The sequence below is a fragment of the Diplotaxodon limnothrissa genome, linkage group LG3, assembly GCF_057381915.1.
Source record: "Diplotaxodon limnothrissa isolate DT_005_m linkage group LG3, D_limnothrissa_male_GT1.1, whole genome shotgun sequence".
Classification (NCBI taxonomy): Eukaryota; Metazoa; Chordata; class Actinopteri; order Cichliformes; family Cichlidae; genus Diplotaxodon; species Diplotaxodon limnothrissa.
Genome location: NC_140598.1, coordinates 19549986 through 19567622, shown reverse-complemented (window position 1 = coordinate 19567622; position 17637 = coordinate 19549986). Strand labels below are relative to the sequence as shown.

The following is a 17637-nucleotide window of genomic DNA, read 5'->3' as shown; positions in this document are numbered from 1 at the left end:
AACACACTCCACCACCTCTTTTCTTCCCTCATTGGTGCACTCTTGGTGGCGCTGTCACTTGGTGTTCGCTAGCAATTTAATTAACAACTTTTAAATACATTCTTCTTTCATAGTATAATCTTCACGTGCTTCATCCGAAGCACACTTTCTGTGTACTCACTACCTAATTTATAGCCAAAGTATTCACTCACTGTCTCTGTACTGTCTTGCTAGCTTAGCTTAGCTCGTAGCTGACTCATTAGCACCATGGCTACTTCACCTGTCCCTCCTGCACTTTCTTGCTCATTGTGTCAGATGTTTAGTTACTCCTCGGCCTCCTTTAGCAGTAATGATATCTGTAACAAATGTAGCATATTTGCAGCGCTGGAGGCCAGGATTACTGAATTGGAGACTCGGCTTCGCACCCTTCATTCACCCGTAGCTAGCCAGGCCCCTGTAGCTGGTGCAGCCGAAGATAGCGTAGGCCCGCTAGCTGTTCCCCGGCAGGTCCCAAGCAGCTGGGGAAACAGGGAGGCTGGGTCATGGTGAGGAGGAAGCATAGTCCTAAACAGAAGCCCCAGGTACACCACCAACCCGTTCATGTGTCTAACCGTTTTTCCCCACTCGGCGACACACCCGCCGAGGGTCAAACTCTGGTAATTGGCGATTCTGTTCTCAGACATTGTGAAGCTAGAGACACCGGCAACCATAGTCAATTGTCTTCCAGGGGCCAGAGCAGGCGACATTGAAGGAAATTTAAAACTGCTGGCTAAGGGTAAACGTAAATTCAGTAAAATCATAATTCACGTCGGCAGTAATGACACCCGGTTACGCCAATCGGAGGTCACTAAAATCAATATTGAATCGGTGTGCAACTTTGCCAAAACAATGTCGGACTCTGTAGTTTTCTCTGGTCCCCTCCCCAATCAGACCAGGAGTGACATGTTTAGCCGCATGTTCTCCTTAAATTGCTGGCTGTCTGAGTGGTGTCCCAGAAACGATGTGGGCTTCATAGATAATTGGCAAACCTTCTGGAGGAAACCTGGTCTTGTTAGGAGAGACGGCATCCATCCCACTTTGGATGGAGCAGCTCTCATTTCTAGAAATATGGACAAATTTATTAAACCCCCCAAAATATGACTATCCAGAGTTGGGACCAGGAAGCAGAGTTGCAGTCTTACACGCCTCTCTGCAGCTTCTCTCCTCCTGCATGACCGTTACTTATCCTTTACACGAGTCATCTGGACACTGAACGCCTCCCACTAACATAACTTGAAGTAGGTAATGATGGTAGACAGCCATGCTATTTAACTTTGGCGTGCTGTAGATTATATAAGTTTCACTAGAACCAAAAACCCATCTCCATAGAGACTGTGTCAGCTTCCAAAAAGACAAAAAACAAACTAAAAACCAGCAACAAACAACTTAAACATAAACAATCACAAAGAAAGAACAATACAGTATCCACATCTGAACCAAAGAGTAAAACAGTGAAATGTGGATTATTAAATATTAGGTCTCTCTCCTCCAAGTCTCTGTTAGTACATGACTTAATAATTGATCAACAAATTGATTTACTCTGCCTTACAGAAACCTGGTTGCAGCAGGATGATTATGTTAGTTTAAATGAATCAACACCCCCGAGTCATTCTAACTACCAGAAATCTCAAAGCACAGGCCGAGGGGGCGGTGTGGCAGCAATTTTTCACACCAGCCTATTAATTAATGAAAGACCAAGACAGACTTTTAATTCATTTGAAAGCCTGATGCTTAGCCTCGTCCACCCCAGCTGTAAAACTCAGAAACCAGTCTTACTTGTTATCATCTATCGTCCACCTGGGCCTTACACAGAGTTTCTGTCTGATTTCTCAGACTTTATATCTAATTTAGTTCTCAGCTCAGATAAAATAATTATTGTGGGTGATTTTAACATCCATGTAGATGCTAAAAATGACAGCCTCAATATGGCATTTAATCTGTTATTAGACTCAATTGGTTTCTCTCAACATGTAAAAGAACCCACCCACCACTTTAATCACACTCTAGATCTTGTTTTAACATATGGCATAGAAACTGAACATTTAACAGTGTTTCCTGAAAACCCTCTCCTGTCTGATCATTTCCTGATAACATTTACTTTTACAATAATTGATTACACAGCGGTGAAGAGTAGACATTATCAAAGTAGATGTCTTTCTGAAAGTGCTGTAACTAAGTTTAAGAATAGAATTCACCCACTGTTATCATCTCCAATGCCCTGTACCAATACAGAGCAGAGCAGCTATCTGAACGCTACCCCAACAGAGGTCGATTTTCTTGTTAATAATTTCACCTCCTCACTACGTACAACTCTGGATACTGTAGCTCCTGTGAAAACTAAGGCCTCAAATCAGAAGTACCTGACTCCGTGGTATAATTCTCAAACACGTACCCTAAAGCAGATGACTCGTAATCTGGAGAGGAAATGGCGTGTCACAAATCTAGAGGATCATCATTTAGCCTGGAGAAATAGTTTGCTGCTTTATAAGAAAGCCCTCCGCAAAGCCAGAACATCTTACTATTCATCACTGATTGAAGAAAATAAGAACAACCCCAGGTTTCTCTTCAGCTCTGTAGCCAGGCTGACAAACAGTCAGAGCTCTTTTGAGCCAACCATCCCTTTAACGTTAACTAGTAATGACTTCATGAACTTCTTCACAAATAAAATTTTTATCATTAGAGAAAAAATTACCAGTAATCATCCCACAGATGTAATATTATCTACAGCTACTCTTAGTACCACTGATGTTAAGTTAGACTCTTTTTCTCCAATTGATCTTTCTGAGTTAACTTCAATAATTACTTCCTCCAAACCATCAACGTGTCTTTTAGACCCCATTCCTACAAAACTGCTCAAAGAAGTCCTGCCATTAATTAATTCTTCAATCTTAAATATGATCAACCTATCTCTAATAATCGGCTATGTACCACAGGCCTTCAAGCTGGCTGTAGTTAAACCTTTACTCAAAAAGCCATCTCTAGACCCAGCAGTCTTAGCTAATTATAGGCCAATCTCCAACCTTCCTTTCAAATCAAAAATCCTTGAAAGAGTAGTTGTCAAACAGCTAACAGATCATCTGCAGAGGAATGGTTTATTTGAAGAGTTTCAGTCAGGTTTCAGAGCTCATCACAGCACAGAAACAGCTTTGGTGAAGGTTACAAATGATCTTCTTATGGCCTCTGACAGTGGACTCATCTCTGTGCTTGTCCTGCTAGACCTCAGTGCAGCGTTCGATACTGTTGACCATAATATCCTATTAGAGCGATTAGAACATGCTGTAGGTATTACAGGTACTGCGCTGCAGTGGTTTGTATCATATCTATCTAATAGACTCCAATTTGTGCATGTAAATGGAGAGTCCTCTTCACACACTGAGGTTAATTATGGAGTTCCACAGGGTTCAGTGCTAGGACCAATTCTGTTTACATTATACATGCTTCCCTTAGGCAGTATCATTAGAAGACATAGCATACATTTACACTGCTATGCAGATGACACGCAGCTCTATCTGTCCATGAAGCCAGATAACACACACCAATTAGTTAAACTGCAGGAATGTCTTAAAGACATAAAGACCTGGATGGCCGCTAACTTTCTGCTTCTTAATTCAGATAAAACTGAGGTTATTGTACTCGGCCCTGAAAATCTTAGAAATATGGTATCTAACCAGATTCTTACTCTGGATGGCATTACCTTGGCCTCCAGTAACGCGGTGAGGAACCTTGGAGTCATTTTTGACCAGGACATGTCCTTCAACGCACATATTAAACAAATATGTAAGACTGCTTTCTTCCATTTGCGCAACATCTCTAAAATTAGAAATATCCTGTCTCAGAGTGACGCTGAAAAACTAGTTCATGCATTTATTACTTCCAGGCTGGACTACTGTAATTCATTATTATCAGGATGTCCAAAAAACTCACCGAAAAGCCTTCAGCTAATCCAAAATGCTGCAGCAAGAGTCCTGACAGGGACTAGAAAGAGAGAGCAGATTTCTCCTGTTTTGGCTTCCCTTCATTGGCTTCCTGTTAAATCCAGAATTGAATTCAAAATCCTGCTCCTCACATACAAGGTCTTAAATAATCAGGCCCCATCTTATCTTAATGACCTTGTAGTACCATATCACCCTATTAGAGCACTTCGCTCTCGCTCTGCAGGCCTACTTGTTGTTCCTAGAGTATTTAAAAGTAGAATGGGAGGCAGAGCCTTCAGTTTTCAGGCCCCTCTTCTGTGGAACCAGCTTCCAGTTTGGATTCGAGAGACAGACACTATCTCTACTTTTAAGATTAGGCTTAAAACTTTCCTTTTTGCTAAAGCATATAGTTAGGGCTGGACCAGGTGACCCTGAATCCTCCCTTAGTTATGCTGCAATAGATGTAGGCTGCCGGGGGATTCCCATGATGCATTGAGTTTTTCTTTTCCAGCCACCTTTCTCACTCCGTATGTATTAATAGACCTCTCTGCATTGAATCATATCTGTTATTAACCTCTGTCTCTCTTCCACAGCATGTCTTTATCCTGTCTTCCTTCTCTCACCCCAACCGGTCGCAGCAGATGGCCGCCCCTCCCTGAGCCTGGTTCTGCCGGAGGTTTCTTCCTGTTAAAAGGGAGTTTTTCCTTCCCACTGTCGCCAAAGTGCTTGCTCATAGGGGGTCATATGATTGTTGGGTTTTTCTCTGTATCTATGAAGCGCCTTGAGGTGACTTTTGTTGTGATTTGGCGCTATATAAATAAAATTGAATTGAATTGAATTGAATTCCCCGACTCCATTGTCCTGTCCATGTGGTAAACCAAAAAGAACCCCGCCGGCTGCACGGCGTGGTCTGGTATTGCTGGGTTCAGCCAAGTCTCGGTGAAGCAGAGGAGGTTGCAGTCCCGAATGTCTCCCTGGAACTTAATTCTGGCTCTGAGGTCATCAAGCTTGTTCTCGATGGATTGAACATTGGCTAGCAGGATACTGGGCATGGGTGCGCGGTGTGCGTGAGCCCGTAGCCTGTTCCTGATGGCGGCTCGTTTCCCTCGAGGCCGTTGCTTAGGGTTGCGTCCTTTGTTCTCTCTCAGGATCTCCATGGTGGAATGTTTGTGTATTGTAGACCAATAGAAACCAGGGTGTCTCTACTGTAGCGAATTTGTGTGTTTTGCATGATGCCCATGCAAAATTATGGCAGATATAGCAAAAAGTGACGAAAAAAGAAAAAAAGTGAAAAAGTTGGGGCAGAGCATCCAGCACGGCAGCCGACCTCACCTGCGCCATCTTAAAGGACTTTAATCAGCAAGATAATCCTGTTGTTTAAAGTCAACCATATTTGGATATCTAAAGTCAGAATATGATCCAGTCACATCTATATCAACACATATTAAAGCATGGTTGAGTTTATGCTGCATGAGATTATTGCTGATCCTCAGAAATCCCCTGGCTCAGCTCCACACAGATTTCCAGTTTCTTTACGGTAAATGCAACATGTACAGCTGGTCCTGAGAAACATTAGCAGCATGACAGCTGAGTCTCAGCTTCTTCTCATTCTTCATCATTAATCACACTTTGTTTTCATTTATTTCCTCCTCACATTTACTTTTGAACACTATTACAGTTCAGTCACAGATTCACTCAAACACATGAAACAGCTGATAAGAATGTAGTCTGGACACAGTGTGACTTTGAACAATCTTCACACCAGCTTCGCAATCAGGGTTTTTGTTCGCTCATCTCCAGACTTCGTCTTTCCCTTCACTTTCCTTCTTGGACCTGTTTGACTCACAGCAGTATTTCCCATTGATCCAGAGACCCCAAATTTTCATGTCATCTTTAACCTGGATGTTAATTTCAGCAGTACTGAGATCAGGGCCGATCCACACTCCCTCTGTGCTGCTAATTTGGCCCTGATGGAATATATCTGAGGTATTACTGCTGTCAGTGATCTCTCTGTCCACAGTCTGTGTCACATCTGGAGACCCCTCATTACACAAGTTGATCCATAATTCAGTCTATAATATAGGAATTTAAATCATGTTTACTACTTTTTTCCTGTCTTAAGGGAAGGCAAGGCAAGGTAAGGCAATTTTTTTTATAGCACACTTTCAGCACAAGGCAATTCAAGGTGCTTTACATGATTAAAATAAAACATAAAAGATAAAACAAAACACTATAAAAGTAAAATACAAGAAAACATTTACAAGAAAGCATTCGCAAATAGAGAGCCATAATAGGATCAGTTACTCATAAGCAAGTCTAAATAAGTAAGTTTTAATTTTAGACTTAAAAGAGTTCAGTGTCTCTGCAGCTTTGCATTCTCCTGATAGTGTATTCCAGATGTGAGGAGCATAGAAACTAAAAGCTGCATCTCCATGTTTAGTTCTGGTTCTAGGGACGGTTGATAGAGGAGATCTGGAGGACCTAACTGATCTGGATGGTTTGTACCATGATAGCAGAATCCTAATGCACTCTGGTGCTAACCCATTCAAGGATTTATAAACTAATAAAAGCACTTTAAAGTCTATTCTCTGAGCTACAGGGAGCCAGTGTAATGACTGTAAAACTAGAGTAATGTGCTCTATTTTCTTGGTTCTAGTGAGAAAACGAGCAGCAGCGTTCTGAATCAGCTGCAGTTGTCTAATTGATTTTTTGGGTAAAACTGTGTTACAGTAATCAAGGCAGCTAGAGATAAATGCATGCATGAGTTTTTCTAGGTCTCCTTGTGTCATAAGTCCTTTAGTCCTAGAAATGTTCCTCAGGTGATAGAAGGCTGACTTTGTTATAACTTTTATGTGGCCCTGGAGGTTCAGGTCTGAGTCCATTATAACACCTAAATTTCTGGCCTGGTCGGTAGTTTCTAGTTGGACCAGTTTGAGCTGATTACTGATATTTAATCGACCTTTTTTGGGTCCAAAGATAAGTACTTCAGTTTTGTTATTGTTCAGTTGAAGGAAATTATGAGACATCCAGTAATTAATTTGCTCAATGCATTTATTAAGAGTTTGGATAGGTTCAACATGACCTGGTGACATTGAGATATAAAGTTAAGTATCGTCTACATAATGGTGCATAATATTATTGGTGGTTATAATCTGGCTTAACGGGAGCATGTAAATGCTAAATAAGAGGGGCCCTAGGATGGAACCCTGGGGGACCCCGCATGTGATTTCTATATTTTGTGATGAAAATTGGCTAATTGACACATAGACGTTCCTGTTCTTAAGGTAGGACTTGAACCAGTCGAGTGCTGTACCAGAGAGTCCGGCCCAGCTCTCTAGATGTTCCAGTAATACAGTGGGGCAAAAAAGTATTTAGTCAGCCACCGATTGTGCAAGTTCCCCCACCTAAAATGATGACAGAGGTCAGTAATTTGCACCAGAGGTACACTTCAACTGTGAGAGACAGAATGTGAAAAAAAATCCATGAATTCACATGGTAGGATTTGTAAAGAATTTATTCGTAAATCAGGGTGGAAAATAAGTATTTGGTCAATAACAAAAATACAACTCAGTACTTTGTAACATAACCTTTGTTGGCAATAACAGAGGTCAAACGTTTACTATAGGTCTTTACCAGGTTTGCACACACAGTAGCTGGTATTTTGGCCCATTCCTCCATGCAGATCTTCTCGAGAGCAGTGATGTTTTGGGGCTGTCGCCGAGCAACACGGACTTCCAACTCCCGCCACAGATTTTCTATGGGGTTGAGGTCTGGAGACTGGCTAGGCCACTCCAGGACTTTCAAATGCTTCTTGATTTGGCTTCAGCAGCGGAACACGTCTGGCACTGCGGGATTTGATTCCCTGCCGTTGTAGTGTGTTACTGATGGTGACCTTTGTTACTTTGGTCCCAGCTCTCTGCAGGTCATTCACCAGGTCCCCCCGTGTGGTTCTGGGATCTTTGCTCACCGTTCTCATGATCATTTTGACCCCACGGGATGAGATCTTGCGTGGAGCCCCAGATCGTGGGAGATTATCAGTGGTCTTGTATGTCTTCCATTTTCTGATGATTGCTCCCACAGTTGATTTTTTCACACCAAGCTGCTTGCCTATTGTAGATTCACTCTTCCCAGTCTGGTGCAGGTCTACAATACTTTTCCTGGTGTCCTTCGAAAGCTCTTTGGTCTTGGCCATGGCGGAGTTTGGAGTCTGACTGTTTGAGGCTGTGGACAGGTGATGAGTTCAAACAGGTGCCATTCATACAGGTAACGAGTGGGGGACAGAAAAGCGTCTTACAGAAGACGTTACAGGTCTGTGAGAGCCAGAGATTTTCCTTGTTTGAGGTGACCAAATACTTATTTTCCACCCTGATTTACGAATAAATTCTTTACAAATCCTACCATGTGAATTCATGGATTTTTTTTTCACATTCTGTCTCTCACAGTTGAAGTGTACCTCTGGTGCAAATTACTGACCTCTGTCATCATTTTAAGTGGGGAACTTGCACAATCGGTGACTGACTAAATACTTTTTTGCCCCACTGTATGTGGAAGGAAACTGTGACCTAGGACAAGCTGATGGCATAAGATGTAAGTACAACTCCTCCGGTTTCATATGCAAAAAAAATTATTGCGCTAGCTTACGTGGTTGCAGTGCTACCGGGATTTAAAAATAGTTACGCAAAATGGAGCGTGTCTGCTCCGACCGGCTCTAAAGGGTTAATGGGGATATGTAATTGGTGTGGTGTTATGTAAACAATTGAACATGTATTTATTAACTGCAGAAGGTATGGTAACCACAGGAGAATGATATGGGTATGGGGGGGGGAGTCACGTTTGAAAAGGTGGTTGACTGGCTAAGTAACACCAGAGGGTGGCAGTAATGCATCTTCGATGGATGCAAGCTGCTGTTAAACTGGAGGAAGAAGAAGAAGAAGCAGCACTACTGGGACTGCTGCTCAGAAGTGAACATGCAGTGTCCTCCTCTTCTGCCTTGCTTTTGAACTTTGTTTGCTAAACCTGTTTGCAGTTTTGCATTTTGTCTGTTAAACTCGGTATACTGTTGAACTTGGTTTTAGTAGAGCTTTGTGATGTCGGTCTGCCCAAGTTAACCCTTAGCTTTTAATCTTGACTTTTTTTTTCCTTTTGTTAATTGTTTGCCCAATGGTCTGCTGAACAACCCTGTCGGGTTTCTGTTTAAAGTTTGCAATAAAACCTTTAACTTTACTCAGTTTTCCTGTGGGTCTTGTGTATGTTACTTTCCTCCTGTCGCCTAGCAGAGGGGGTCGTAACAATTCGGTGAATAACATACCAGCTAGAGGTAGTGGACTGTGATCACACAATTACCCTGAGACATGCTGAACCATCTGCTTAAGGTTAACCTGCTGATGTTGAACAACCTTGGAATCCAATGATAACTTTATTTATTTCACAGAGCAGTGGTGGCAGCTTCCTCAACACACTGAGGTGGATAGAAGGAAACCCAACTCCCGGACAAATTTTGATTGCACATTAATTAGCTCCTTATCTCCAATTTATAATGATCAACACAAACTTCAGCAGAGACAAGTCCCAGTTTAACATTACTATTGCCCAGCATGCCATGCAGCAGTGTGAGTTTGCAAATGTGCAATGATTCCTGCTCCAATCTCTTTCACTTTCACAGATTGCTGTGTGTCGTGACCTTTGACCTGCTAAAGAAAGTCCACTGTGGATTATTCATTGTTGTGTCTGATACCTAGAACTGTGAGGAAGAACGGTACACAGTTAGTCAGGGTCCCCTCTTTCTGAATTAGGAAAGCTCGGCAGGCCGGTTGGCGCCCTGTGGAGGGCCGCGGCCATGCATTGAGTATAAGTGCTTGAAATGTGAACATTTTTCTGCTATAGTCAATGGACTAACTCAGAGAAGAAGAAAACCAACTTTACCATGAAGCTCCTCAGTGTAGATCAGTATAATATCAGTCTTATGTCTGCAGTTTAGTGTAAGCACAACTTTCACATAATATTCATCTCACCACAACTAAAACATGGAGACTGACCTCAGAATTTCAAGTCCACATCCTGGACTCTCCAGAAAACCACACAGCTGTTTCACTCTTGAATCCTGCAGCTTGTTGTTCAACCTCAGGTCCAGCTCTCTCAGATGGGAGGGGTTGGACTTTAGTGCTGCTGCCAGATAATCACAGCTGATCTCTGATAGACCACAGCTCACCAATCTGTGTAAATAATTAAAGTTTTAAGTTTATTAGACAAAGTCTGTGCTTGAAGTCATTCAGTGTTTCATAATCAGTCCAGAGCTGAAGAACGTTCAAAATGTTATAGTTTAGAAAATGGAAACTCCAAACAGCCAACAGGAAGCAGCTTGAAAATAACACAAGGGAAAATAATTTTTCATATTAAACTTGTACATTTCTAACAGGAGTATTTTAAAGACAGTGTCACTGATGATCAACTTCTCTTCACTACAAGTTTGAGTAATAGATGCACGATAGACTGGACCATGTACGCATGCTTTCCAGCAAACTTTTATTATTACAGTTGCTGCTACATACAAATGGCTGCAGCTTTGCAGCTCGCAAACGCACACTAAAAGCAACAACAACAACACTCAGGACTCAGTATAGCCTTTAAATACTGGTGTGGGGTGATTGCTTATACCGCTTAGGTATACTGGCTCATTTGAGAAATTTCTGCTTGCAAAGACAGTTTGAAACTCTAATCAGCATGTTTCCTGTCATACTAGAAGGGATCAAACTCTAGAGCAGGGGTCCCCAATCCCAGTCCACGAGGGCCGGTGTCCCTGCAGGTTTTAGATCTCACCCTGGGTCATCACACCTGAATCACATGATTAGTTCATTACCAGGCCTCTGGAGAATTTCAAGACATGTTGAGAAGGTAATTTATCCATTTAAATCAGCTGTGATGGATCAAGGACACCTAAAACCTGCAGGGACACCGGCCCTCGTGGACTGGGATTGGGGACCCCTGCTCTAGACCTTTGTTCATTTGGTCAGTGAAGGATGCTTTTCCACTTGAAGAAAGACCAGCACCTTATTCAAGGCAGGGGCATTAGCACTTCCATGGGAGAGCAACACTGCACAAGCAGACACAGCACAGCCACTGAAGTACAAGGACAAAGAGAAAGGCGAGGGAGAAAACTCTGGTGGTGTGGATGGACCCTTTAGGGGCTCCAAGACTGAGGAAGAAACCTCCATGCTAAGGATGCTGCAGTGATCTGGGGAACTCGGTCCATTCTGAGGCTGCACCATGACTTACAGACTTCAGCCAAATGAACATCTCGTGATCCAACAGTGCACAAGCTGTGAGCAATCAGCTGTTTAATCATATACACAGATTCTTTCATCAGCTATAATGTGAATGTACTGATTGTCAAACATCTCCCTATCACCACTCCACTGTCAGCCTTTAAATAAACCCTGCTCAAGTCTGTGACTTCTTTTTGAAGTCAAAAGGAAAAACTGTTGTTCAGTCATTTGGAAAGACTTTAAGCACTCAAAATTCTTCACATATGTCTTCAGACATTTCCCGAACAATTATGAACTAAAGAATTCAATCAAAGATCTGAAATATAAATAAAGATAAGAGCTGCAATTAGTGAAATCACCTTAGAGTTTCCAGTCGACAGTTTGGATTCTCCAGTCCAGCACACAGAAGCTTCACTGCTGAATCCTGCAGGGTGTTTCCGCTCATGTCCAGGTCTGTTAGATGGGAGGGGCTGGACAGAGATGGGGCCATAACTTCACAGTGAGTTTCTGAGAATTCCGAACTAGTCTGTCTTTGATTATAGAAAATAAAATGTGTTATTATAAAAGAAGAAAATCTGCATCATAAACACAGTATGAATGTATATGAAGACAAAAAGAGTGACATCATAATCTGATGAACATCTACTCTTCGCGTCTGTGCTTCAGCTTCTTACTGTGTTTGACAAGACACAATGATTCAGTCTCTCGCAGACCTGCAGACTTTTAATAACTATCTTTGTTTAATTTTAATCTGCAGATGAAGGAGGGAAGATGGCGTCACATTAAGGGTTCCATAATGTCCAGTCTGTCAGTGAGATCTGATCTAGACTATTACAACCTATGACTCTCTCCCCCACCGATGTAGGAGCGGTGCTGAGCAGGATCAATGTCCACAAGGCTGCAGGCCCTGATGGCATCCCCGGGCGTGTTCTCAGAGCGTGTTCTGGGGAGCTTGCAGGAGTGCTCACAGACATATTCAATCTGTCCTTGGCCCACGCTGTGGTACCGGCCTGCTTCAAATCCACCTCCATCGTCCCGATACCCAAAAACTCCAACCCATCTTGCCTCAATGATTACCGCCCAGTAGCACTCACCCCCATCATCACTAAGTGCTTAGAGCGACTGGTCCTAGCACACTTCAAATCCTGTCTCCCCCCCACCCTGGACCCCCACCAATTCGCATACCGCCGGAACAGGAGCACAGAGGATGCAGTCTCCATCGCAATGCACTCTGTCCTCTCACACCTGGACAACAACAACACCTACGCCAGAATGCTGTTTATAGACTTCAGTTCAGCGTTCAATACAATCCACCCCTCACAACTCATCAGGAAACTGACAGACCTGGGCATCAGTTCCCTCATCTGCAAATGGTTACTGGACTTCCTGACCAACCGCCCCCAACATGTCCGGCTGGATAACCGCTGCTCATCTACCATCACAATGAACACCGGTGTACCACAAGGCTGTGTGATGAGCCCTTTCCTCTACTCCCTCTTCACCCACGACTGCAGACCTGCTGATGGTTCCAACACCATCATTAAGTTTGCAGATGACACCACGGTGATTGGCCTCATCAGTGACAACGATGAGGCCGCCTACAGGGAGGAGGTGGATCGTCTGGCTGAGTGGTGCGACAGAAACAACCTGCTGCTTAACACTGAGAAGACCAAGGAGCTCATCGTGGACTACAGGAGGAATGCTGACCCACATCCACCCATCCACATTAAGGGGACGGCTGTGGAGCGTGTGAACAGCTTCAAGTTCCTGGGAGTCCACATCTCCGAGGATCTCACCTGGACGACCAACTGCTCCAAGCTGGTCAAGAAGGCTCACCAGCGCCTCTTCTTCTTGAGGACTCTGAGGAAGAACCACCTGTCCTCAGACATCCTGGTGAACTTCTATCGCTGCACCATCGAGAGCATCCTGACCAACTGTATAACAGTCTGGTACGGGAACTGCTCTGCCTCGGACCGGAAGGCGTTGCAGAGGGTCGTGAAAACTGCCCAGCGCATCGCCGGAGCACCACTTCCTGCCATAAAAGACATCTACAGGAAGCGGTGTCTGAAAAGGGCTGGGAAAATCATCAAAGACCCCAGTCACCCATCACATGGACTCTTCACCCTCCTGCCCTCTGGGAGGCGCCACAGGAGCCTCCGGACTAAGACCACCAGGTACCGGAACAGCTTCTTCCCCACAGCTGTCAGACTCCTGAACTCTGCCTCCTGACATCTGACCCACGTTAAACTCATGGACTGAACATACACACACCCACAATGGACAACTGTACCCTCAAACACAATAATAACATGGACTGAACCACCACTCACAACCACTAGCACTTTATATAGCCTCTGTAGGAATTATATCTCACTTATCTTAACTGCACTACTGTATAGCTCTGTGTAAATAATCATTCTGTACATTCGATAATCTTTAATCCTACAACTGTTTACAACTTGCATAGTTCCCATTTCTGTATAGCTGTATATCCCAGATTCTGTAAAGTTATTTATTTCATATTCTGTATAGTTTTTCATATTTATATCCTGTTCATATCCTGTACATAGCTTGTACTCACTACAGCCTGTACATATAGTTATAGAATATTCACAACATACTTCATACCGTGTACATTATAACATACCATAATAGACCCATTTCTGTAATATACTCACATATCTATATTATTGCTAATATATATTGTAATATATCTATATCACTAAAGCACTTCTGGATGGATGCAAACTGCATTTCGTTGCCCTGTACCTGTGCATGTGCAATGACAATAAAGTTGAATTCTATTCTATTCTATTCTATTATCCAGATTTATAAAATAAGTCTCCATGAGCACTTGTTTATCCACATTGTTCTCAGATGTAATAATTAAGTTTGCCGATGTAATATCATATCATATTTATTTGTATAGCACATTTAAAGACCAAAGTATACAAATGAGGCAGGGGAAATGTAAACGGAACACACTGACATAAGACAGAGACCTTCAAAGTAAAACAGGAAACACATACACGTAATGACACAGACTCAGAGACCTACTACACTAAGGGGATACACCAAACAGAGGGAACACAACTAAACCCTGGGAAACCCAAAACAACAGTCATAAAAAACTATCAAAAGTGAAAGTACAGAGGTAAGTGACGGGAAAAGTTAAGCGACCCATGTTGTAGGTGACGTCAGACGCCGGAGATTTGGCAAAAAAAAAAGAGAATGGTAGCGTAGAATTATTTAAGCTTCAGTATTGCCAAATAAACTAACCAATTGTCATATAACTAACAACATCTTTCCTAGGGCTGTGCGATATGACCAAAATCTCATATCCCGATATAAGACATTTATCATCCTGACAACGATATAAATCATAAAAATGTAACATTTTCTGTAAATTCTGTGTATCTCGGGTAACTCACCTTGCGTGAAGTGTTTCCAGCTGAGTGTCCTTTACCTGGAGTCGAGTGTTTTCTCCGATGCATGAAACTATACATTTTTAGACATAAGTTGTAACGGCCACCATTTTCTTTCAAAGTTTGAGTCTAAGGTTTATTTTTTAGCACCTGACGGCTCTTTTTTGCTTCTCATCCATAAACACTGCATACTCTTTCCTGTGATTCAGTTTATTTTGAAAAGTCTCAACAGGATCTTGAGCTTTATTGTGAAAGGTTTACGTGGAAAACAAACAAGCGGACAGCGGAGCCACGTGATGGTTTTACCATCATTGCTGCTAAAGACAACACGTAAAAACAGGTGCTTGTCCGTCCATAGTGTGGTTATATAAAATATAAGAGAAAGAGAGAACTTTAAAAAATTAATATAGCCACTACAGTGACCATCAAAATGATGAAAAAAATATTGCTGTAAACAGTTTATTTTACGACACCATGAAACAAACAATAGCGTGATAGGAAACGATAGACGTTTTTATATCGTCATCCGGTATATTTCGTTATATCGCACAGCCCTAATCTGTCCTATCATCTCTAACACCCTGGGGGACAACGGGGAGAGTTTAGACCAGGGGTAGGCAACCTTTCTGATGGCGAGTGCCATTTAAAATTTCCTCAGAGGTCAGTGTGCCATATGATTGCATTAGCAATAAATTTAATAACGCTCTATATTAACAGTTACACACTATATAGAACCACTTTATAGAATCATATTTGTTCGCAGATGTTGGCAGCTCTCAGCGAATAGTTATCAGCTATTTTGAAACAAAAAAAGACACTTTTTATCCATAACAGAAAATGGACTGTACAACAAAAAATACAAATGCTATTTATGGTCTACTCACAAGAATGATAAGAAAAATTAACTAAGCCAATATGGCATGTCTGTTAATAAAGAGACACACATGTTAATATGATCTCTGGTCTCCCACTCAGACACACAGGTCTCCCAGTGTCCAGCATTCAGACGGCTACCTGAGGACACTCATGTGAGAGAAAATCTGTTCACACAGATATGTAGAGCCAAATACTGTCAATAAGGCCTCTGCAATGTTCTGAACACAGTTAAACTTGTCAGGTAATGATGTCCAGCAGGTGAAAATGCAAGCTCCATGAACACGCACAGCTGTGGATTCCAGCTGCTCCGATGTTGCAACTGGCAACACTGGCATTAACTCAGCACATTAATGCGAGACAAATCTAGCTGCTCATTAAAGATTTCTGGTTTGATCAGAAAATAAAACATTGGTCCATACACCTGAAAGTCCCAAAAATGCATTGTGTTGTCTCGAGTCTACGGATGTATCCGTGTATTTCCGTGGTGCTGATGCTGTGCTGAGCAGAAAGCTCCTGAAGCTTTTGAAGTGTCAGAATGTGGAAAGCTAATAACGTCCCTCTTACCAGTAGGCTAAGTTATTTTTAGCCAATTACAAGTTGAATTTGGTAGTTGGGGTTGTTAGCTAAGATACCGTCATTAAGAAGCGGCACAACTAATGTGTCTATGCGAGCTGATTTGTGATGTGCACCGCTGGTGTGGCCATTTATTTTTTGATGCACCTTCTCAGATTAATTCACTGCATGTCGTGCCCAGGGCTGGACTGGGACAAAAAAACAGCCCGGGCATTTTGACTAAAGACCGGCCCACCAGATATTAAAGCCATAAAGCCTTTGAATGAAAACAAATGCTGTTGTGACAGTGATGTACAGTCTTGTTGGTATATGTATGATTTCTATACATTTTACATCAGATAAAAACTTTGGTTGTAAGCTTCCAGACATTTTAAATGAAAATAAGAAAGTATTTCTTTGTGCCCCCCTTTCCCTGTTAATGCCCCACCTGGCCCCCCTGGCAAAACTTAGCTAGACCCGCCCCTGCACAGTTACCAGCTGTCAGCTACTTAAAAAATGTTCTTGGTGTTATTTGTCTCTCAGAAACAGTTCATAACTTCCCTTCAACTCATTCATGTCACCTAAGAGGTAAACCTGTTTCTCCATCACCTGTTCAGCTCTGATGATTCAGTAAGGACATCTCCTGGTTTCATCTTCATGTTTCCCTCTCACCAGATATACAAACTGACATCATGACCAGCACTTTTTACAGCTGTGGCTCCAGCAAACATCAGCTGATACTAGAAATTAATATTAAATAAATTCTAACAACAGCTGATCAAGCTTAAAACTTGCTGCTGTTGTTTAGTGCGACATCTGCTGGTTTCCTCTTTCTGGCTCGAAGTAGGCGATAAACAAACAAGAGAGAAAAGCCAATCAGCTGATCATTGATCAGTTTCATGATTAAAGCAACAGGGGAAAGAATGAGAGAAGAAGAGGCAGCTGTGCAGCAAAGACGCAGAATAACTCCACCTTTGTGTCTTTTTCATTCTAGCTGAAGTCCGGGACAAACTGTGTCCCCTCTCAGCTCAACACAAAACACATAATAATTTCTCTGAATTCGGGAGGATTCCGTCTTATTACGGGACGGTTGGCAACTCTACTAGCTAACCTTATGAATTAAATAAAGTTCAACATCAGTAACATAAAAGCACCCACCCAGCTGCATAGAAACTCCATCATGCTAGCTAGCACGCGAGTTATTGTAACTGACTGTAAAAAGTCAGCACAACGAAAATAAACGACACCTAAATGTAGTTTATATCTGACCCAGATAGACTGCAGGTCATAACTTGTTACCTGAAGTTCAGTTCACCTGACGCTCGGACCGGCGGCTGCCTCGGGTCTCTCCTCATCCTGCCTCCTATCTCCCTCATCCACCTGCTGGGCTCCACCACTTGTTAATTTTACTGAATCTGTGGAAGCTCCGCGATGCCACCACCAAACAACTGAGTTATTTTTACACAACGGCCAAATAAATCATCGGGCCACCGAGCAAATGCCCAGTATGCCCGATGGCCAGTCCAGCTATGGCCGTGCCATCAGTTAACCCTGATGTCACGGCCAACTGTGGCATGCGTACCTAGGGTT

The 17637-nt window shown here is 42.6% G+C and overlaps 1 protein-coding gene across 1 annotated transcript in view; it reads right to left on the bottom strand.

Annotated features, from left to right (window-relative positions):
• The window catches only part of LOC146634797 (neoverrucotoxin subunit alpha-like), a 120734-nt gene that overhangs the window by 10823 nt on the left and 92274 nt on the right, over nucleotides 1–17637 (bottom strand). The window contains exons 14-15 of the mRNA XM_085378463.1: nucleotides 11554–11724; nucleotides 9968–10144 (exon numbers count right to left, since the gene is read on the bottom strand). Coding sequence (XP_085234589.1) covers nucleotides 9968–10144; nucleotides 11554–11724 — 348 coding nt within the window. The remainder of the gene's footprint in view (nucleotides 1–9967; nucleotides 10145–11553; nucleotides 11725–17637) is intronic.